The sequence below is a fragment of the Athene cunicularia genome (genome assembly GCF_003259725.1).
Source record: "Athene cunicularia isolate RWA chromosome Z unlocalized genomic scaffold, athCun1 chrZ_part1, whole genome shotgun sequence".
NCBI lineage: Eukaryota > Metazoa > Chordata > Aves > Strigiformes > Strigidae > Athene > Athene cunicularia.
This window is the reverse complement of record NW_020799142.1, coordinates 27,154,025-27,179,012: the sequence shown is the minus strand read 5'-3', so window position 1 is coordinate 27,179,012 and position 24,988 is coordinate 27,154,025. Positions and strand designations below refer to the sequence as shown.

Here is a 24,988-nt window from a genome sequence, read left to right as displayed (position 1 = left end):
GGCCTGCTCTTAGATGGAAAAAAGGATAATCTGAAAGGTCTCTTTTGTTCTGCCTTCAAAGGTTTAGGAAGTAAAACACTGTCGGGGATAAAACGGATCTTACGCCTGTAGGAAGCTAAACAAATAGAAGTCTTGGGCAAAGAAACATGCCCTTCCCTACTCTCATCCACAAGCCTCTATCTATTCAAAGCCAGACTGTCACAACTGTTGCAAGTGAGAAGTCTTCATAAGGACTAACAGTCACACAGCATAAAGTCTTAAAGATCACAGCATTTTAAAAAAACCCAACAGTCAAAACTGGCAGATTACCACAGAAATTATATATAGACATTCTAGCTATCACTCCTTACTCCTAATTCCTCAAACTGGACAGACATATTCTTCCAAATGAGGTAAAAAAAAAAATATTCTAGTGCATCAAAGCAGAGCAGAACTGAAAAGAGATTTGGGAATCTGCATTCAGACTTAGTAATACCTCTGCTTCCAACTTTATAACAAATCCACAGTTAAACTGTTCTGAAGTATAACAGCCTTAAAACAAACCCCTCAAGTGGGAGGCCCAGAAACTTCTGTAAAGAAAAATAAATCTCTTCACACCCTTCAATTAGTACTCTTTCCTCCCGTGAGTCCTTTAAGTTCTCTGTACTTGTTTCAATGTTGCGTTTTGTCTACAGAGAGCAGTGGGTTCAGAAAGACTTATCAAAAAAAGCAGAATGTATAACTCTGTTGCTTCTAAATGATGAGTTCAGGAAGTTTCTTCATTGTCATAATCATTTATACCAATTTGCTAAAAGTAGGAAAGCATTTAACATTATCAACCAGAAAACAATTATCAACTAGAAAATGGCAAATATAAGAAGTACAAGAGAACACAAAACCAGCACAATACCCCAAGGCAGATTTAATCATGGTGACATATTCTCTCCTACTCCCAACAGCTCAGTCAGTGTTACATACTTCTGTGTTTTAGATTACCTCATCTCCGATAAATGAAAAGGGGATAGAAAAGAAATTCCCTTCAGTCAGAACAGCGTGCGTCCTAGATCTGGGGAGGGGAGGGGGTGGGCGCACGCAGGTCAAGTTTCCTCATTAACAATAAGCCGGAGTACACATCCTGACAAATCACAGGAAATACTGAATGTTCAGCATTAAGAAAGGAAGTCCAGGTTTCTTTCCCAATTTAGATGAGATAGAATCTAGTTTACTCCATTAGATAAACTGTAAGAAATCCCTCCAGCGAAAACTTCAACCACAGCCAAGACATTTTTTCCTGGTATCTCCTGGGATAAAAAATTCCGCTGTGCAACGTTTTAAGCAACATTATTTGTTGTTATATACACATTGTTTAGTCTCCTCTTTCTGTTTTTCAACAACATAATGCAAATGAACAACAGAAAGGAGCAACTATTTGTATCCTCTTCTGCCATTAGTAGCGTTGTCAATGCAAGTTTCAGATGTGGAAACCTCCTCCAACTTCAATATTGGCAATGCACACCTACAGAAGTTGTATGACAAAGTATTTGCCTGCTTTTTACGTTTATAAAGATTAGCCTTGGTGGCAAACATTTAGTCTCAGGTCTCAGGGTTGTAGAGGTGCTATAGGGTAATTACAAACATTGCAGCAAAACACAGGCCTGTGACTGACAGAGCACCAAGTTCTGCTTCAGAGTTAAAACTGCTGCACGTACATCAAAGCCAGAGGACTCTGAAGAAAACCAGCTGAACACCCACCTTATTTTCACTGTTCAGCCTACTCTAAGGTATGCATGCAGTAGAGAGATGCTGCCACGCCCTTCATCTCCTTCAAAACAATTTGAATGGAAACACTGAAATCAAAAGCTTCCAAAACATGACTTTCCCAGTCACTTCTTAGAAACAGACAGACTCAGCAAACAGAAAAAGCGGTTTAATATGAAAGCAAAACCTTACCGTGTCTGAACTTCCTTCCAGCAGTATGTTGATTGCTCTGTTCACATCCCCATTACAATCATGCAGTGCCACTATGCACTCATCCTGGTTTTTCCCCGTCACTTCCATAAGCTGGCAGTAAAAGTCAGACATGTTAAAATATCTAAATTATCATCATAAGAAAATATGAGCTAGTACCACCACAGATTCCAAGAAAGCGCATAGCTACTGCGTCAGCGCAAACTAAAATCCTAAATAAAAGTACCCACACTTTACAGATCTGCTTGGGATTCAGTCAAGAGATGGGATTAAATAAAAATTAAACGGTAATCAAGAATGCACTCTCACACCTTTTCTTTTTCCTTTATGCATCCAGTAACTGCTGTCACCACAGAGCAGCAGTATATGAGGATGAAGATGTAAAAGACCAGGATAGCTTCAGTATCATCAGGTATACCCCTGAAGGTAAGGCTCCACTTGGAGCAGGTACAACCCTAAGGGACTGCAGACTGCGACTAAGTCAAAGCCGTAGCAGGGGCAAGGGGAGTTCATTGAAATGTTAAACCCAATGGTCTGGTCCAAAGGAACCAGTGGTGGACACTGCAATGGAGATATCTTAAAATTGTTGTAACCTGGAATTTGAGGTAAACATTATGGGAATTACTACAGCAGGAACCCCTGGCTGCTAGCCAGCTAGAAGTAAGGGTAGGAGACTGACAAGTGTGTTCCTCAGGGGTCAGTGATGGGGCCGGTGCTGTTTAACATCTTTGTTGGTGACATGGACAGTGGGATCGAGTGCACCCTCAGCACGTTTGCCAATGACACCAAGCTGTGTGGTGTGGTCAACACTGGAGGGAAGGGATGTGTTATCCAGAGGGACCTGGTCAGGCTGGAGAGGTGGGCCCGTGAAAACCTCATGAAGTTCAGCAAGCTCCTGACATGGGTCGGGGCAATCCCAAGCACAGATACAGGCTGGGGGATGGGTGGATTGAGAGCAGCCCTGCTGAGAGGGACTTGTGGGTACTGGTGGATGTAAAAGTAATTGTGAGCCAGCAATGTGTGCTTGCAGCCCAGAAAGCCAACCATGTCCTGGGCTGCATCGTGAAGTGCGGCCAGCAGATTGAGGGAGGGGATTCTCCCCTTCTACTCCACCCTCATGAGACCCCACTCAGCCAAGGTCAACCCACCACAAAGGCATAGCAGTTTTAAACTGAAAGAGGGTAGATTATAATTAGATAGAAGGAAGAAATTCCTCATGATGAGGGTTGTGAAACACTGGCACAGGTTTCCCAGAGAAGCTGTGGCTGCCCCCTCCATGGCAGTGTTCAAGGCCAGGTTGGACGAGGCTTTGAACAACCTGGGCTAGTGGAAGGTGTCCCTGCCCGTGGCAGGGGAGTTGGACTAGATGGTCTTTAAGGTCCCTTCCAACCCAAACCATTCTATGATTGTGTGATTTCATTTTCACAGTGTAATTCTATAATTTTGATGTATACACATCTGGGAGGTCAGATTAATTTTTGTTAAAATAGCATTTCAATGCACCTTTAAGTTATGATGAGATTTTTACTTTTACTGAAACACAGCCAAGATATTAGCAAACTCAGTTTACACAGGTGACATTTTTCTCATGTGCATGTACATGTGGACAAGCTGAATGCACTTCTTATTCTGCCAATCATTAAGCATCAGGACCATACTACAGAGATACAGTCTGGAAGATACATCAGCACAGTTGAGTTTTGGCTTAAAGGCTTGTCTATAAAGGTAAATACACCAATGTAACTACACACCCAGAGCTGCATTACCACACGATTTGTTGTAAACAGACTTTACAGTGCAGTAAGAGCACCTTTTCCTAGTTACACTTATGTCCTTCTGAAAAAGGTTTTATCTAAAACAGAAACAGACACTTTAGCTCCAATATGTAAGGCAGCTTTGGAGCACCTTACCACAGGGCATAAAAACTGTATCATAAGAAACATACTTGTTTCACTTTATCTTCAAAATCTGCGTCGTTCTTATCATAGATCATCTGAGCAAGGCGAATCTGTTCTGCTGTTGCCTGAAAAATGCAAACATCCAATAAAGTACACAGAAGGTAACTATATATTTTTTAGAAGCATCTCCTAGTGTCACCATATTTTTTCTTCAGATTTTCAGAAAGAACATACACAACAAGCACAGAATTGCCATGAGGAAGGGATTATTATCACCTCTATGCCCATTTTATAGTTAAAAAGTTAGCTGGGACAGAAGCAATTCTAATGTTTGAGCCACAGCTAAAGGTCAGCACATAGACAAGACAACTATATAATAAAATAAAACTTACAACAGAAGCCTACACTTTGATATTATTACTTTTACTTTTATGTTTACCTAGTGTCTACTACTCTAGAATTAAGAGTTTTATCATAACTGGCAACAGTATTTCTAAACTGACCACATCTCTGATGATACCTGCTCACATCACATTCCACAACTCTCCCAATAATGACCTGACTCTAGTTTTATGACCACTTAACAAGAGACTGAGTCATGCCTCAAGATGCTGCAGATGAACAGCTGTGCTTATTTTCTTTATATGCAAACACTAGTCTCTGAAAACTGCTAAAGGATCTTGCTATTCATAAAATATTTGGTGCTTCTGTAACATTTCTGCACCACAAATCCATGCTGGCAACTCCTCCAAAGGATGAATGAATAAAATGGATGTATGCAGTAGTGCCATAAATCCAAACAGGCTATGGCTAGCTGAGAGAAAAAGCAACTCAAGAACACCAACGTAGCATCATACAGACCACTCTTCATAGTGCTGCATTTGCAGTATACTTGAACAGCACTCCCATGAAAACACTAAAGATCACTATGCTACATGATCCTGGATCTAATTTGATTTCTGCTTAAACAGAAGAGGATTCCATCTCACGCTACAGAAGGTTAATACTGAAGAAAGCCAAAACCCAAAATGTGAGTTGATGTGCTGTGGAAGACTTCTTCATTGAGAAGGGGACCACCTCATCCACTGAAATTCTTGACAGCAAGGATTCATCCTGGGCAGCTGGTTGAACCACCTTTCAAAGTCTCACTTCACAGGATAGCCACATGGAATTCTGTGCCTCACAGGTTCAGACTTAATCAGCCTCAGACTGCTTTGCTTTTGGAGTTTACCACAAATACAAGTTCTAGAGGAGGTCGCCAAGTGTAAATGCTGAGAAGAGTCTAAAAATTACTCCACCACACATCCACCAGCTGCTTATTTTCTGAGAATTTACTGCAGCTGTTCCAGTTCCTTGAGGGAAGGAACATTTGCTGTGCTCAGAGTCAAGGTTCCAAGACAATTAGTGTTGGTACAGGAGTTAAGCTACTTCACATTTTCAAAGTGTCACGCTGACAGCTTCATACGTCACTCAGTAACACATAGGAGAACTGCTCTGGAATTCCACACACCAGCCCTGGTGCTACCCTCCACAAAAGCCTCCCAGTCAGTGCAGTGCTCTGTGCAAAGGAGCTCACTCTTGGTATCTGCTGAAAGCTGAGCAGAGAGCAAAAACAAAAGGTCTGCTGGTTTCAGGAATTAAGCCTTATTGATCCATCTTCTCACTCTAACTTCAGCTTCCTCAGGCCCTTTAAAAGGCAACTTTTAAGATAGAGAAAAGATTTCCTTTAAAGATATCCAGAGTAAAAAGATTCAGACAATGTAATTTCTGTAGAGGCATATTTAACCAAAAACAGGAAGACATTAAGATTAACTTTTTCCATAAACCAACTTTTTTCCAAGCCCATGTTAGAAGACAAAAATATACCAATTTTATAACAATATCAAACATGTGACTATCTTCAGTTTTCTGATGTAAGCAGAGAGCTTACATCAGAAACAAGTGCATGCAGTATCACTAATATTTATGCCAGTGAACTACACCCAGATGAAATTGAAGATTCAGAAGAAAAAAAACAAAGCCACAAGATACATTTACTACACAAACACCGAATCAGTGTCACAAAGTTTCGGCCTTTTTTCTAGTGAGTGGATCTTCTTTATTTTTAAAGGCACCATCATTATAAGTAACATTGTGGTATCCTATAAAAGACTATTAATTACATTTTAATTGCGACTAATAAAATAGTAGCATCTTAAGACAGCTAAAACTTTACTCAACCTTACAAGATGTATTATATTTGTGGCATAACACAGAGAAGGAAATTTTTAACTGACAACTTCAAACTACCAGAAAATAGAAGTGTGCAAAACACCAAATCAAGTGACAGTAACAGGTCCAGATCTTACAATGAAATGGTTTATTTACTATCCAAAAGCAATGCAAAAGAACTGTAATGTAATTTCTTAAATAACTTAAATGATGATCAGTGTGATATTATGACAATCTCCATTTGGGAAAACAACATCATTCTACATTCAGAAAAATGAATCAGTGGTGATTAAACAGTAAAATCCCACACATTTCTGTTGATCTGTAAAGTGTGACTAAGTAGGACAGTCCAGCTAAACAATAAAAAATCATGGTGCACTAAAACATAATTGCTGTATATTACATAACCATCTTTTCCACTGAATTGACTAAACCAGTATCTACTATGCAAGAAGCAGAGTAAAGTGGACAAACTGCAGAAAGAAGTCCCTAAGACTTAATGCTTAAAATCAATGAATCACATAGGTTGGAAAGGTCCTCCAGTGATACTCAGTGCAATCCCACTGAGAACACCTCCTGTCGAAGGAGCTACTTCAGGCCAGAGAGAGATCCCACAACCTCTCTAATCCATGACTGTGTTCATGGTAAACAATTTTTTTTCCTTTCAACAGCTGCAATTTCCAGTGTTTCAACTTACATCACCGTCTCTCTGAGAAGACTCTGGCTTCACCTTCTCTAAACCCTTTCACGAGATATCTGAATAGAAGATGTAACCTTGCCTTGCCTTCTTAGGGCTGAACAAATTCAGCCCCCTCAGCCACCCTCATTCATCCTGTGCTCCAGCCTCTCAACCATCCTCACAGCTTTTTGCTGGACTTGCTCCCATCTGCCAATGTCTGTCTTGTGCCAGGGAACCCAAAACTGAACAGAGTACTCCACTGCTGTCTTGCAAATGTCAAAAAAGGAGAAAACACTTCTGTCAAACTGCTCACTATAGTCCTGCAGCCTTACTTGCTATAATAAAAAAAACAAATTCAACAATCTGTTGAAAGTCACTTTCCAAATCCACACATTAACATAAAACAACACTATGCAAAGCGCTGCAACACACGATAAGGGCTTGAGGTCACACAATTAGTACTATACGAAACAGAACAAGAGCCCCTCCACATTAAAGATCAATCTAGAAAACAATAAAAGACAATTTCCCAGAGGAGCACCTCTAGATTGATACACTCTCTGTCAGCAGAGAACTGAGGCAATTCTTGAATTGAGTCCAATTTTGAGAAGTACCTGTTAAGAGAATAATGAGTTGCCAGGAGCAGAGACATTCTGCACTCTCTGTAACCCAAACAAGCACACAACTTTACCCTGACACTGAGAATCAAGACAATGGGCTAAGAACTTAATTTCAATCTCACAAATACTCAAAATAATTTTAGTCTGCTAGTGGCTGGCCATCTTCATTTCAATTTGTGAGGAGATTGAACAAGAAGTTTAGGCTTTTATGATTTGCAGGTATGCTGAATCATGCTGTAGAACACAACATGTATCTAACGAACCTTTTCCCATCCACCCTATTTCCTCCATCAACCAGAAATCTTCTAGAATCATGAGGCTGGCATATGGAAGAGCTGAGATCTGAGGACATTGAGGTCACAGGACAGAAATCCTAACACAGGCATAGGCATAGAATTCCTCGCTGATGGGAAATGTTGCTTAAAAACACAAAGCTCCTTTAGAGACAAGAATGCAGGAACAACTTAATGCCGTGCTGGATTACTAAGTAATTAAAACGAGATCTCAAACATACTCTTCAGAAATAGACCATGACTTTTCCTCCTGACTTTTCTCAGTTTTTACTGACTTAGGGAAGAAAGGCAGATCATTACATGGTCACTTTGAACTCAAAGAAGATTACATAGTATCACATACCTGTACTACTTGTTTCTGTGGTTGTGTTGGCTGTGTGGTTGAAATTTGCGTTTTGTCCCGAGTGCCCCGGGTACGTTCACTGCCGACCGAAGTCATCATATACAGTATATACAAAACAACGTATGTACAAAATAGAAAATCTGAAAGATAAAAAAGAAAAAAAGAGCGTGAGTTAAGGCAGAGTACTGATTCAATAGATTCAATATCCACGTAATATGCAAATGCAGTAGCCTGAACTCTGCCTGCATTTACCACAAACTATACAGAGACTGAGAAAGCAGCTTTGATACGCTATTATTGGATTTGTCGCAGTCTTTACAGTAAAGGGAAAAATCAAGTGGACAAAAAGCATTTTTTGTCACCTGATTGGAATCTGCCTTGAACAGTACATTAAAATCTCACAGCTTTTCCCAGTTATTTCACATAAAGACTTTACTATCTTCTACTCTGCTAAAATTTCAGGTCTAGCAGTATCACTCCTTAAATTTCTGTAATACCTGATGTCCTGTTTTGATGCCTGGAATTTAACCACTCTCATACCCACTCAAAATAGTAATGCAAAAATCACATTCACAAACGAGGCAGTTCCCTGTCATCACACTGCTTTTCTGCACATATATGGAGGTCATGGCCAACACCCACTCTACTTCTCACCTCTCATTTATAAGAGAGATGATGCTTGTCTTTAAATCCAGCCTCTGTAGTGACTATTTGTGCTTTGTTCTCCCTCATACTTACAGAAATTATTTACAAAACTACCTATTACCCTGCTTTAAACATGCCTTTGTTGTATGGCTGCAAAGAAACCCAAAAGAAAACCCAAATCACACACACATCGCTGTTATCCCCTTTGTGGCAGCCAGCTTTCATTCTCATTCATCCTCTAGCATTAAAATTACTTTGAAACAAGAAATTTGTTATTCCCCCTGTGTCTGTACAGCATCTACCAGAAGGTTAATTGATGAGTATGGTTTATAGTAGGTATGACAACTAGAAACAGATCTTTCAACTAGTCAGAACAGTCACAGCCAACTGCCTGGCTTCTGTCCACATGACACTGTGTAAGTAAAACCTCCAAGTTTAGGGAAACAAGGACAACCAAGTGGTGCACCTGGGCAGAAGATGTGCAAACAAACAGCAAAGCACTTTTACTGCAGCCCCAATATATGAACATGCCTCAGCATGCAACTTGTCAGGGCAGGACCTTTAGTGCAAGCTGGCTAGCACCAAGCTCAATGCATGATAGTGCTCTGATGAACAATGAGCAAACTGCTGTGATTGCATGGACGAGGATGTGTTCAATACCCAACTGCTCACTAGCACTCGCAAGTAATGGGTACTCAACAATTAAAATTGCAATAAGATGCCTCAATTTAAACACTGATTCATGCTGCTCAGCAGCCTCATTTAGAATCAAAAAGACAATTAACCCCATTATCATCTAAACATCTTCTTCACTTTAGAAAGACTTTTTTGTTGGCCAAAATTGAACCCCGACATTGAATTTCTTTATGTGCTAGTTAAAGCATTCCATAAAGTCCGAGCAGAAAGTGTATTTCCATGAACTCTTACATATTTAACAAGAAAAGGCCTGCCTTTACCAGGAACTGACTGTATTATGAGCTGAACAGGAACAGTGTTTCTCCAGCTTTATGAATATATTCACCAAAGCCAGTATGTCTCCCAGTCTCTTAAGGTAATCTAACTTTGTTGTCTTTTAGCCCCTAGAACACACAGGCCTTCAGAGCACTGCACCTGACACCATGAAAGCCAGATCCAGTCAGAACAGAGACTATTTAATCTCATGACATGTTCTATGGAAAGCAAAATATTAAGTAGATGTGGAGATGCTCTGAACAGCAAGTTCGACACTTACTGCTGACTATCTGGTTGTGGCTGTCCCACTGATATTTTAAAACACCTTAAGGACAGTTTTCAGTTCAGTTTGCAGTAAAAATTACTTTTGCTCTTTTGTTTTAAAATCTGCTTTATAAGCCTTACTGACTGGACTGCCAACGTCCACAAAACTTAAAATGTATATAGACTAATAATGACCTTTAGGTTGTTCTTTTTTTTTCCTTAAGTATTGGTCAGTTCATCACGATTTGAACGTAGCACAATGAGCAAAGAAAATTACAAGATAACACTAACCTCTGTGAAAGACAAACTAATACTTTCAAATATGATTGTCTGGAACTAGTCCATGGTGATTTAAGATATACTGAGAAATAACAACCCCACTGAGTCTCAAGTTCTTCATCATTTCTAAATTAACATCATGTTTACACAGATTCTTGTACCTAGGAATGCTGACATACACATCAATGCTGTTTTTTCTAATTTAATCAAAGCTATTCAAAATACTTCAATCCATGTTTTGGACATTAAAACAATACACACATATTAAAGAGTTTTCCACCTGTTTGTAAAGCACATTCTGAACTATAGCCTACACTCCCAACAGTCAGGCAGCCTACAGGTACCTAGAGGACTGTGTCTTTCCTCCCTCACTTAACATGTATTTTACAGTGTCTCTGGCACCACAGCTGTTTAAGTCACATTTTCAGGATGAAAGGATACTTTAAAGGAAAAAGGCAGGCACACAAATGTTTGAAATACTGCTGGGGTATGAAACAGCACAGCAATATCAGTCTGCTGGTAGGAACAGAGCCAAACAACCTGAACAGGATAACAAGACCTTTGAAGAAGACCCTCATCATGCTGACCACGCAGCCCAGGAGCAGCACAATTTAGGAACAGGTCCAAAGCAGAAAACCAGTGTAGGTGAAGGCCTCTTCCTGGAAGTAGTATGGACTTGTACTTGCTTCAGACAAGTGTGGAAACACATCCTCAGTTTGAAATTCCCCATCAAGCCAACATGGACGTGTTATAAACCATTTCAGGTACAATTTAGTCTTCTTAAAGCACAACCGGCAGTTTGATATAAAGAGAGCTTTCAAAATAATGTTATTTTATTCCCCCTGTTGGCTCCACTACCTACAGGTAGTGAGCAGACACAGCAACCAGCCCAGCCCCAGCATGCAGGAGGATCAGCTGAAGGGCCCTGCTCCACTGCCGACCATGCAGTGAAGAAGAAAACATCACACCTCCCTGGCATGGGCATGCCTTATCCAGACTGGGCTGAGGCTTCACACCCTACCACACCTACTCTTAAGAGTACCAAAGCAGCAGGTAGCAGGGAGGCAGATAGCCACTGTCTTCAAATTACTGTAGTGACTACAATTTTCAGTGTTAAGTGGGCTATTATTTATTAATAAGATCAGGCTGAACATTTCCTTGCTCACAGAGCAGCTTCTTATTCTCTCCAATTCTTCATATTAAAGTCTGTTTGGCAGGCTGTTGTCATAGCAATGAGTAGGATATCACAAACTGATGACCTTAATTTTAACTGGAGATCAAATGAGGAAAGAAGGTTTGAGACTGGGAGGAAAACAACTCTTAATTAAAATTTGCTTAATAAAGATCAAAAAAATATTCAGTCGGACAGACGTTTCAGTTTTCATGTCAGGGTCTGGCTCAGTGCAAAAGTACCTCATCAGCAGTTAATAGCTGACCTTGTACAGATATTGTGACTCTATAGTAAGAAGCCAAATCAGATGTATTTTGAAGAAATAGGAACACATTAAATGAAACAGACCCCCAGAGGACTAGCAAAGAAGGAAGAGAAGAGACTGGACTTCCCCAAACTGTTTCATAAAGAAGGTGGTCATTCTTTCTTTCATGACAATAAGAAAAAGAAGCACAAGATTGCTGTAAACCTTTTTTCACTGATGTAACCTAGTACCTCTAGAGGAAGGCTGTCTTTATTTCTAATTAAACAAAAAAAAACAAAAACAAAACTCAAACAAAACAAAAATTAAAGAATTCCTTCACTTGTAGTTAAAAAAATTGTTCACTTCAAGTAAGTTTAGCTTCTCCAGCTCTAAGGAATTCAAATAGCACTTCCTCATAAAGCAAATAACTAGACTTAAAAATGGAAAGTAACAGAGGCATTTATGAGGAAAATAACCCCAAATCCCCAAATTTTGTTTGGTTTAGTGTTTTTGTCTGTACAGCAAATTTAGCCCAAGGATGTATACTACAACAGTAAATACAATATTGTACAAAAAGCAGTCATGAGACTGGTGATGGAATGGCAACAATTACTCTCGTTTCCAAAAGCAGTACCAAAGTATTGGTATCTCAACACCCAACTTTCCCAGAGACCACATCCCACCCCCTCCCAAAGTCTCCATACCATAAGTCTTATCCAGCACACTTAGTTGGATTCTTGCTTCGGATTTTAGAAAGAAAAGGGCAAAATAAAGTATCAAAGAGTTAACTGAATGCTTATCAACACAAAAAGCAGGTTTTTAAAGCTATCATAATGATTTCTCTGATCTTTTGTTCAACTTTCTTTTGGCAAGAAATCTAGTTCTTAAGACTCAAAGAAATCGGAAAAGCCTGAGATACACACAATATATATTGACTTTAAAGGGTTGCAAGCCCCACAAGACACAGTAAATCAGCTGCTGAACTTCCAGGGACAGACCATGCACAGAAATACCACCTAAGTTTCAAGAATCCTTCTGAAGTTAAATATTCAATTACATCAGCTGAACAAAACATGGCTTTGATTCTTTGAGGTTGTCTCAAGAAAGTTATCTTCTTGACTCTCTGGACAAGGAGCTGTGATAGAACACTGAAGAAATCTCTGTGAACACCTTAGAAGTGTGACTTTTTTTATAGTCTAAACACAAAGCTACTCAGTCAAGGCTTTCTCACAATGACAGAGCTGGGAAAAGGCTGCAGGACACTGCCTCATGATGGCATGACTACTGTACACGTACAACAAGTCTAGATTTTACTGCTACAGCAGTAGCATGACATGAGCATAAGGAAAGAGTGGAGAAAAAAATATGTCTGCAAAGCATCGACATAATGCATTTCCCTCAACTGTTGTTGTCTAAAGTATCTCACCACCTTTATTACTTCTTGAAAGGGGAAAAGAGTTTGCAAGAGTCAGATGTTCCTCAGGAACAGTACTGATGACTCCATGTCTGTACTGCCCCAAGCCAACAATACTGAACCTGAGCTTATGGATCCTGGGAGGATTCACATCTCATCTTACCGTCTTCTATTGTAAACAGGAAAAATACTGATGGCCAGGAGCAGACTTGTATCAGTGGCAGAATACCACAGAAGAAAGTGTACTATGTGTATGGTCTCATGTTTTACCAAGAAAAGAGGATTGCTGAGAGGGGCCAGAGTACCAGTGCAAACATATGAACTAATATACACACTTCCAGTTGTGTTAGCAAAGCATACCGAATAAACAAGTGAATACTCTTACCCACCTTTCCTAAAACCCATTGAGGTATTAGTTGAAATTACTATTCTGCCAAGTCAACATATAATTAGCAAAAAACATACCCTGTTCTACAGATACCAATAATTTCTCACTACCACAAAAAAAAAGTTAATTTCAAAGATTAGTATTCCTGAGCAAATGTTGTACAAAGGAAGACAAAAAAAATATATACAAATAGATCTTAATCTTTTACACAAAAAGATCCTCATTTTTTGTTGCCTTTCTGCAAGTACACTATTTTAGATAGCAACTGGCTGGACCTACACATGCATAAGGAATAAAGCCTTGCTGCCTGTCCTAATTAGTTACAAGCCCCATCTTTGCAAGAACCTGCAAGATGCACTGGTTACCAGCACTTAACATTGTAATGAAACTTTAAGTAACAGAGACCCAATTAGACCAAAAGTGCATGTTGTTTTCTATCTAAGCATGACTCTCAGGACTATTAGAACTAAAGGATCTTACTAGACTATAACACAGACCAGACCACTGTTGTTGCCATGAACTAGACAATAAAAAAAAGGCTGCACTGGTCCACATCAAAATATAATATCTAAAAAACAGGAATCCTCGTTGAAAACCAAAGATTGTGGGGATCCTGTGAGGAAGGGGCAACAGCAAGTTCAGCTTTGAAGTATGTTTCTCTGCTGAGGAATACCTTAAGAAAAGTTCTGGACTGTCCTGGTATTATTCTAAAGCCTGAAGGAAAAATTAAATTCCTGTTCCTGTCATCTTTGATGGAAGGACCTCATTTCTTGCCCTCTGTCACAGAGAAGTTTTTCTTATGCAAACCCGCTCTAAAAGTCATCAAAGTAAAAGAGGTAATGTATTCCCGTCACTGACCATATGCTGTCCTGAACTGTCAACTGACTCAGTATCTCAAGGAAAAAAAGTATACTATTTTGCTGAACATTGTAATCCTTGGTAGATTTTCACAGTGAACTGCTTTGTTTTGATGAACACAGTAGTCCTTGGTAAAATTCCACAGAACAGTCTGGGCAAGCAGGATTCCTAGTAATATTTTAAAAAATACTATAACTTGCTATAAATAAGTAAATACATTTCTAAGCAGTTTTCTATAAGTAAATAAATCTCAAAACAAGTAATCGTTTCTCTGTATCAGCTGGTTCCCAGTGCTTGCACAGTCATGCACACACTCTACTTCCTCTTGCTACAGTAGAAAAGGAACACCTCCATTTCCGTCCTCTGCTCTCTGATTTTTTAGCCTAAGGAGATAAAACATTAGCCAAGTCAATACACAGTTACTCACTGTTTATTCCACCAATGCTACATTTAGTTGCGAAGAACCATCAGTATTGCAAATTTCCTCCTCATACCTGTTTCTCTGTGTTTGTGTCCCCCCCCAAAAAGGAACAATCAATGAAGAAAAAAAGAAGAGGTAAGCCCTTTGTGTTTTCCCTCCCAAGGTATCCTGGTAAGTGCCCAGTGAACGGGCACTACAGTGTCTACAACTTCCAACACAGCAGCAGCTAGCAGAGCTACAGCCTAGTCACACCCTGCAACAAAATACTCACTCTGAATTATACACTGCATTAACTAGAAGGCTTGTAAAAAACATTAACTAGTACTTTGCAAAAGGAAAGGTTTATTGCAGCTGAGGAAAAAACTGAACTAGCAGGTTTTTCAGGGTTGAAAATCATTACCCTCTGCAGCCAGAACTAACACAGCCCTCCTGGTCAGACACAAGTGGAGGATGGCTGAGCAGAGTTTGGGTCAAAACACTTGACTAGCATTTTAATTCCCATCTGGGACCTGGTTGTTTAATCATTCAAAGTTCAGTCCATAGTGCAGGTATAACCAAAATAGTTTATTCCATTAAAATCATGTTTCAGCTCACATCTAATACCACGCAACTGTGAGTCGTCACCAGAAATGGCATTCCTGCTCCCCCACGCCTTAACCACATAATATTGCTACTTCCCTTCAATCAGACTTACAGTCCTGCAGCTGCAGAGGGAGTAGGTTTAGTGAGCTGACCCAAGAGCATACTAAACCCTCTAAAACAAAACAGTGAGTCAGTTGAATAAGCTTATCCAGTGGAAAACTATGTGGCTATACAACTGCTGAATCTGACACAAGGGATAGGGATCAAGTTCATGAGGAAAGGGGGAACTTGCATTTCAGCAGCCACACACCATTACAACATCGCCAAAATGTAAGTTTTCACGTTTTGTTTTCCTGGGATCCAGTACAGCAAGACTTGATCCTGGTCAGGCCCTCCACACATGACAAAAACCCCCAAATATTAAAAATTACTTATAGGCGTTTTAAAAAATAAAAAATTCCCAGGAAGGGACTCTTGCCAGCAGAGTGACCTTTAATATATCACTACCTTACGGCATACATAGTCTTTTGATCACCAGGAGCAAAAGACGACACTTGTACCACCTTTACCAAGGAACACTCCTTAATGCCCAGCCTCCTGAATACCTGTTAGCATTCAGTAACTTTCAGTGAAGAATACACTTACAAAAATTCGGAGGTCTTTCTATCCAAATATGAGTACGCTATAATCAACCAGCATTAGCCCAGCCTGACTAACACAGTCTATGGTAATCTAGAATACAGTCCTTTCCCCCAGCCAGAGAAGTACCTGTCTGCATTCAGTTTCACACATTAGAGACTCAAATTACCCTAAAGAAATTTGGCCACCAAAAGAAATCTTTAATGATTTTGTACACACAACTAAATATTCAATGCTTTCACTGGTCATTTTTGAATTTCACTTTCACAGAAATAATACACTCAAACAATCATCCTTTCCCTGTCAGAAGCCCCACCTTGAGAAATCTGTCTCCCTCTGCCAGCTCATTAAAACTCATAGCAGTCCCTTAGAGGGGAAAAAAGAGGAAATCCAGACAGACTCATCCAGGAAGACAAGGCTGGGTGACTTCGAAGTTCTTCAGATGGCTCCCTCCCCCCAAAAAAAATCACAAGGCAAAGCCTCTGCAGACTGTAATAATTTGAACAGCTTTCCAGACTATCTGGGATGAACTCAGGGGTTAACTAGAAGCCCAAGTAAGCTCAGGGCACAAATACACACACATATATGTAGGTGAGGAAACAGCTGCAGAGTACGAGCTAAACAAGTTATAGATGTTCTGTTCAAAGAATACATGGAAGAACATATGATCTCAGGGCACACTCTGGTTGAACTACCAATACTACAACAACAAAAATATATTTAAGTTGCCAAAGCATCTCAGATAAGATTGAAGTGCATCACCAAAGTTACACAGGACTTACAACCTTCCCGTATTAACTGTGACTGACTTGTCCCAAAACTAGTATTCCCCACACGCCTCTAGTGCCAATGTCAGCAGGACAGTTTAAAAACAGTTTAAGATTGGGCTATGTCAGTATATATATCAGCTACAAGCATACATCAAAGACCATAAGACACAACAGTTAAAAACTACCAACTTTCAGCGGATCACCCTCCTGTCAATCATCACTGTTACATCAACAGCTAGCTGTACCCACAAGATGAGTAATTCATGCAACAGCAAACAAAGGGGGAAAAAAAAACCAAAACTAAAACCAGCTGTTAAATAACAAAAAAAAACTTCTAATAAAATTTATTAGGAAAGTTAATCCAGATTAAACTGGTCTCAGAACAAAGAAAGATGCTGAACTGCAACAGGATCAGGGAAAATGACACGAACTGAGAACTGTTGGTTTTGGCTGTTAAACTCCAAAAATGTGTGTTTCAGCTATTCACTCTGATATAACAGCCCATATCTAAACAGCCCCTAAAATTACTTGCTCTTTACACAGAGAAACAAACCCAGTAAGAAGATTCAAGCTGTCCCACACCCAGGTACTCCAACTGGCAGACACAGCTAACAAGCGGGGACTCTCAGAGCCAGGACAACGCGCAGAAGGGGGAGCTCGGTTTGAGTGGGTCCTTGTAAACAAGGTGGCACACAGGAAGCAGCACTCGGCGCCGGACATCTCGCCGCCAGATCACGAACATGCTCAGCGCTTGTGCTCTCCCTGCCCCCTCCGGCTCCCTCCCGCGTCGCCAAACCGCACTCTCCTGGAACGGCTTCCAAAGAAATCGTCTGAATAGAAACAGATACAAGCAACAGGACTAAAAATAGCTGAGCAAGAGCCGAGACATTTGTTACATTCTGACACTAGCGGAAACACACTCAAATGCATCAAAAAGAAAGGGCACCTTGTTAATTCACACTAGAATTGACACGAGGAACAATGTAGAAAGTGCAACCATAAAGAAAAGGTTTGTAGGGGAGGATTAATTCAGACTTGTGACACTCATCAGATCACATTACCAACACTCACAACAAAGCCAATGGTTAAATTACAAGCCACAAGTGATATAAAAGCAAATGCAACCAAGTAATCATGAAGGCTGTAACTATAAAATTTGTTAAAAACCTCGTGGTATCAGATTTTTCACTCTAGCTTCAGAGTTTTGGTAGCAACACCAAAGAGCCCAGGTACCATTCCTGCACCTGTACAGAGCCCCACACTTTGAACTAGGTAGTGAAGGAAGACGACCAGTACAGATCACTGCTCGTGATACACTCACATAAATCGGAAAACCAAAGAAAACCAGGAGTCTTGCTGAAAACTATTTTTAAATAAAGCAAGACATTCTAGAATACCTTTCTATAATTTTCCTTCAAGTGATGATACTTCTAAAGGTTCATCTTAGGCAAGAGGAGAATCCACCAAATTAAAAACCTAGCTTTTTTCACAGTTATGTATACAACTGAATATAAAGTTACAGGAGGACGGGAAACAATAGTTTCTAAGGCAGTATTAAAGGCTTCCTTCCTTCACAATCTTATGCTTTTACCATGCATAAAATCTTGATGAAAATTCACAGCCATTTGGTTTACTTTAGCTTTCCAAAATGAAATGCTGAAAGAAACGGAGTCCTTTTTTCTACCTTATTGTCAGGTGCTCAAAGACAAGCAGCCACTGAAACAGCACCAAGAACTGAAAGCCCTAAGAGATGACTTTTATTTCTCTACCTCCTCTGGATTGCTCCTTCTATGCTCAAGACTGTTGGTTAGCATTTTGTCTAGTTTTAAACAAGGTGGGTTTGATTAGTTTCCTTTGATACTAATACTCATCTTGACCTGTTTCAGTCAGAAAACTTTTGTTTTAGCCCAAGCTTTCCCACTTGATTTTGAACATTACTTTCATGACAATCACAACTTCTCAACTTGGTGTCACATGTAAAATCACTTGTCTTGTTCCACCATTCCAGAAGTTTACCTGAGGGCAAGTCTATCTGATCCACACCAAAACAATACCAAATTATCCAAAGAGATGAAGGACTAACAATCTTTACAACTTCAATGTACAACATGCTAAAAAGGACCAGGTAAATAAAAGAGCCCACCACACAGATTACAAATCTAAAAGCAAGAATAAAGTCATCTAGGCTGTTCTCAAGTGTTTAATATTAAAAAAAGCAAAATTAATTTCCCAATTCTTATTTCTTAACCTTTTAAGAGAAAAATACCAAAGAGACAAGCTGCTCACATATGATGTCAAATTCCCCAAAGGTTTATTGCACTCAATTCAATACGTATTTTCTCTCCAACATAAGTGGGACACACACACACGACACACCACCCATAGGCATCTTCTAAGACCTACAATCACTGTTCTGGCTCCTCATCTTTATCTTTTTATGAAAGTCTGGACTGACTTAAATGTTGTTTGGCTGCCATGCATTTTCTGTCTCCAGCAGGAGGTTCTCACTCTCCTCCACCATTTCTTTCCAAGCCAGATTAGCTTATAATTAATTGAAGAACAGTGCAAAGAATTTTTTTAAAGCTTGCAAAATCTGAACGAGCATATAAAGGAGGTTTTTTTCAAAACTTCCTTCCTATTGATAGACCATTAAGAAAGTCCTCTTCCCAGAGATTTGCTTATTTTCTTAAAGCTTACTTTCCCTTTTAAACAAGTCTTTGTATTCTGCTGAGTTAGTTTAGCACAGCACAGTAATCAGTAACAGCCCGATTCCACAGAGGTATGCCTCTGGGGTTTATATACTGTGCAGTATTAAAATGCCTAAGCAGAAAATCTGTTTTATAAAACATCCCAAGAAGATATTGGTCACCTGTCTATTTTACCATCGGTCTAAAAGATGACGCACTTTGCTGCAAGATGAAGTTACTCGCTTCTGACAGAAAAGGGACTTTCACTCTTCAAGTCTTGGTTTCTGAAACAGCTTACTTATATTAATTGCAGCACCTCACCCTCAGTAGACCTGTGAATTCTGAGAATGCACCTGGAATACACATTTTGCTAATTGCAGCATTCAACTCTATCAACAGCATGAAAATATTACAGGTATCAGCTTTATAGATCATACTGCACCTATAAAAACTTCACTGAACAAATTGCTTCAGTGAATGGTTTGGCAATGATAACCTTTAAAAGTATTTCAGCAGAAGATGTGTTGTAAACATCAATTTTCTCCAAGCAATCCAAAAAGATATATGAAAACAGAAGTCAATCAAAGGATAAGCCAGGGATAACCAAGATAAAATATTGAAAATTTTAAAAATTGTATTACAAACTTAAGTAACATCTTTTTAATCACAATAGTAATTTTTAGTCATTTAAAGAATCTTATTTTAAAATTCTAACAAAACAGGGGACCGTTAAGCACACTTGCTGTAAAAGGCAAGATGACACTGTAAATAAATTGAAAAACCAACGGTAGGCAAGTTTAAAATACAGAACAGTATGATGCCCTAAATGTGTTCTCAATTTAACACACATAGACTCTTTTTCAAGTTCAAGTATACTGCTCAAATCATGGCTTTTTGAAAACTAGTAAGACAACCTTGACTCACTACAATAAAGTGAAAACAAAAATAATAAAAGAAACAATGAAACTTGTCATTCTCCATACCCGCTCTGATAGGGACAAAAATACAAACACACACAGAAGGCAGCATTTACCTAAAACTGTAATCAAAGCTGGTCACCATCTTAGTTTCAGGACACTGAACTTGCAGTTCTGCAGGGGTTTAGTGTGGTTTTTTTGAAAGCGTAGGTTGTGGTTTAAGCCCAGACAGCAATTAAGCACCACACAGCCACTTGCTCATTCCTTCCCCCTCCCAGTGGGGAGAAGAATCAGAAAAAAAGTAAAACTTGCAGGTTGAGATTAAAAGTTTAATAACTAAAATAAAATAATAATTAAAAAAAATAATGAAAATTAATGTAAAAGAAAGAGAAACAAAACCCAAGAGAAGACAAGTGATGCACAATCGGTTGCTCATAATCCACTGGCCAGTGCCCGAGTAGCGATTCGCCTCTCCCAGCCAACTCCCCCCAGTTTCTATACTGGGCACGACGTTCTGTGGTATGGAATATCCCTTTGGCTAGTTGGGGTCTGCTATCCTGGCCATGCTCCCTCCCACATTCTTGTGCACCTACTCACTGGTAGAGCACAGGAAACTGAAAAATCCTTAACTTAGGGTAAGTGCTACTTAGCAACAACTAACATCGGTGTGCGATCAACATTATTCTTACAGTAAATCCAAAACACAACACTGTACTGGCTCCCAGGAATAAAATTAACTATCCCAGCTGAAACCAGGACAGCATATGAGCCTTATCTAAGTAGGTACTGACCTTTTGGTCCCTCCATTTTCCCCTGTCTAAAATTTGAAAAACAATACTTATCAAACCTGTTGCTGTGCTCTAAAACTCTGAAGCAGGAAGTGTTATCATGACCTTAGTTTTGATACCCCAAAAGAACCCTGCCATGAAGTCTGAGTTTTTGAGATGTGTTGTCATGGAAGTTACCGTGGGGTCACAACTGCATGACAGGAATTTCTTTGCAGGATCAAATGCAAGAATGATAGAATGGGATAAAACAGCTCTCAATACACTACACTTAAACATCACTGAGTATATATGCAACTGCTGAGAACAGCAACTTTAAGGTGAAGAACTTCCACTTATTCATGAATATTCATATTCATTCCATTTGAAGAGTTACAAATACATTCAAGAAAAACATGGTGCTCTTTTCAGAATTTTCTGCCAGAGAAAGAAGAAAGGGAAGGAAAAAACATGTTTAAATAAATTATCTCATTCCCAAAGCCAGAGACATAACTTCCCTTAAAATCATTCTAAGTTCTCAAATGCTATATACACAATGAATGAAACCCAGAAAATTCCCAGAACACAAGGCATCAAGAGCAAGACCTTCCATATCAGAGATGATCAGTCAGATGTTAATGTATATCCTAATATACAAGCACATTTGAGAACAAAATGCTTTAACTGAATCATCACAATTCATATCAAATTTTAAAAATGAATTAATCAAAGAGCTCCAGGAATGCAATGACATTAAGTGAGAAGAAAAACTAGGATTAAACCTGATGAGTCAAAAAAAAAGTCAACTTTAGACATTAAGTGAATTCACAAAAGGCTGTAATTTTACTTCAGAGGCTACTAAAACTAAATAAATGTTTATCTGTAACTTGCTTGTCAACAGAGATTTTAACATGACTGAAATGCAAGTTGTTGTTTAAGAGTTAGAAGTACACTGATGTCAATCTAAAATTCTCATGCTGTAAACAAGTATTTCTTTGGCTGAACTCTTCCAGAACTTTAGATAGAGATCCAATTGCTGTGAAAGACTTAAGTCTAAGTTCCAGAAACACGTAATATTTTGGTTAACCTTGAGAGTCTTGGAGCTGTGATGTTTTGAATTTAAATTCAATTGGAAAATATTCCCAGCATCTTCTTTAAGACGAGCTTTTAAGGAGGGTTTTTTTTTTTGGTTGTTTTTTTTTTTTTCCTTTAACTGGTCTGAAGTTTAATAAAAATTTTGCTTTTATACAGTTTTTGGAAAAATAAATTGAGGGCAACTTTCCACTTCTTTCTTTTAATGAGAAATTTGGGTCATTTTAAAAATACATACAACTTCTGAAAAAGAGGGTGGAGGCTAAATACTGTTGTTCAGTTTTCAGTAAGCTTTGATATGTCCCAGAAGCTGAACTGCTTGGAAAGACAATTCATGACAAGTCCTGGGAGAGCTAAGCATACCATTTCTTCCAAGCTGGTCTTTAAGATTTCAAGAAAGCAGAGCTCCACACCTCTCTAGCCATAAATATTATACTAGCATTAAATATGAGGAAGTCGTAATACCCAAATACACATTTGGATAAACAAACTTGGTGTAAAGCTCTATTTTCAGCCTCTTACATGTTGTCTCCTGTTCAATACTTTCAGGCTTTAATAAAATAAGCATAGTTTAGACATACATTTTAGCAAAGTCTAGCACAGTGTTTGAGCTATGCTTATATGAGGTCACTTCACCTAGCAGAGAAATTGAGAAGTCTGAAGTTGACATTTTTCAGGAAATGTAAGAAGTGGTAACGGTCTCATTTTATTCAACAGAACAACTAAATGAATCTCTAAACAGAGCTAACTTTCCTACCATCAGAGTGCCAGAAGAGATACCTTATCCCCTTCAACATTTCTCCCTTAAAAAAGAACAAAAAGATTATTTTCAAAAACTTTCACAGTATTTCACAGCGTATCTGTTCATATACAAACTTCTGGGAAAGAAGTGAACTCGTCAGTGCTGTATTGCATATGCCCATAAATGCAGATCAGAAATGCTTTTATAGGAATACCAGATGATGCAAAGCAATCTTTCAGCTTTCCAGTTCCCATTACTGAAGCCCCAACAACCACCAGCAACACTGTTTCAAAAGGCTGAAACACAGTCAGTGTCAAATAATTCACAGCACAGATTAAATAGCCAAAAGGGATGAGGAGAACAGAGACCCCTTCTCCTCCACAAGTACTTCACCAGGTTCATCTTTCCTGAAGTTATTTCCTTACTCACTTCCAGCCCACTTCATCAAAGCAGGAATTTTGTTTGTTTGTAAAGACACACCTAAGGTTCCCCAGCATTAACCATTTGATTTCTACTCCTATGAGCCAGACTCCAGATAATTTAAACAAATCAAAGTAGCAACCTGTCATATCCGTGATCAAGAATACTAAACTACCTTGTTTCCCCCCTCTGACCCAAACCTGTCTTGTAACTACCCTCAAGCCTTATCTTCCTCCTGCGCCTCCACAGGCAACTCATTCTGTCCCTCTCTCTTACTCCATCAGGACCTGTCAAGTCAAGGAGAGAACGTACCATCAGAAGAACAGCCTACCAACTGATCCCAACTTTTCTACAATACTGTGGAGCAACTTGAAGTGGAGGAAGAGCTGGATGTCAGTTTTTCAACCAGGGTCTGTTGATAAAGGGGACCTACAACCATAAAACCAGTTCCTGGCCATCCATCCCTCCTTAACAAAGTCCTGGTGAGGAAAACAACACTGACTCCAGTTGCTACATTGAGCTCCAGTCTCAGCTACTTTTTTTTGCTAGGTGAAAAAGGTTTTAGTTACCACAGTCAACTCCAGTGTTCAAAACCTGCTTGCTCTGGCCTGCAAGGTAAGATGCCTCACTCAGTATGTTTTTATGTTCAAGTTTTGCTTAGATATTAAAATCAGCTGAAAAGAGATGGCTCTGTGGTTTCTTGCCCTATGTTTTATCATATTTTATAAGTGGGTCATTTCATATCTGGTGAAACACTTAGGATGCCTTTGGCTGATCAGTTATTTTAATGAATTTGTTTATTGAGAAGAAATGTAGAAGTTATACATTTTCACCTCCCTCTCTCCCATGACTGAGGTACTCAAAAGCACTACCTAGCAATCCACACAATCATCAAGGGAGATCAGTCATAAAAATACTTCAGGTAGGTTTCCCTAGCAGAAACTAAATTTCACTGATGTTTCATTCAGGACGGTACTAAAAAAGCCATTCCAGCACTTCTCAGATTCAATATCCCTAACTATGAAGTAATTTTAACCATCTAACTTTATTTTAACCTCTGTCTACAATTGTGAGGGTCCTAGGGATTTGGGATAGGAGGGCTGGATTTGCAAGCATAGGAGAAATAGGCTGATCCAGTTCACTTCTAATTTACCAGGACTCATGTAATTCTGCAAAGTTTTGACTTTACTCTCATTAAAAAGTACTTGAAAAATATTTTTAATGCACACAGCTTCATAAAATGAATTGCGCAATATGCAGAAGTACAGTAAGTACTCAGCCTAATGTCTCCTAAATGCTGTATGTACATTAAACCATCATTTACAATCCACACACTTCCTCAACAGAACCTATACAGGACTTGGGCAATTTCATCACTATCAGACAATCAAATGTTTGACCTGTTTCTTCTCTACAGAATTGCTGAATTATAGCTTTCAGCTAGAGCCCAGACAGCCAATTACTTCTTATTTGCAAGCACAGAAATTATTTGGATTTGAAATATGCATCTTACTTCATTTTCACAGAACTTTCTCTAAGTACATATCCCAAACCCACCCACTTCTCCACCTATCAAGAGTCATGAATTACTACTACCAGCACCCCTACCAAATCCAATACTTAATCCACCTTCTTCTCAAAGGCATGTAAGAACATGTTGCCCGAAGGACTACAGATTTGACTATGTCAAGTAGTTTAATGTAGAGAAACGTTTTATTTTTTTGAGATGGGGGGTGGGTGTGGTAGTGG

The 24,988-nt window shown here is 39.1% G+C and overlaps 1 protein-coding gene across 3 annotated transcripts in view; it reads right to left on the bottom strand.

Annotated features, from left to right (window-relative positions):
• Nucleotides 1-22,856, bottom strand: part of UBAP2 (ubiquitin associated protein 2) — a 91,555-nt gene extending 68,699 nt beyond the window's left edge. For all 3 annotated transcript variants that reach the window (XM_026865331.1, XM_026865332.1, XM_026865333.1), the window contains exons 1-4: nt 22,835-22,856; nt 7,992-8,131; nt 3,893-3,970; nt 1,930-2,040 (exon numbers count right to left, since the gene is read on the bottom strand). In XM_026865331.1, the coding sequence (XP_026721132.1) occupies nt 1,930-2,040; nt 3,893-3,970; nt 7,992-8,090 (288 nt within the window). In that variant the 5' untranslated portion in view covers nt 8,091-8,131; nt 22,835-22,856. The remainder of the gene's footprint in view (nt 1-1,929; nt 2,041-3,892; nt 3,971-7,991; nt 8,132-22,834) is intronic.
• Nucleotides 22,857-24,988: the final 2,132 nt, after the last annotated feature.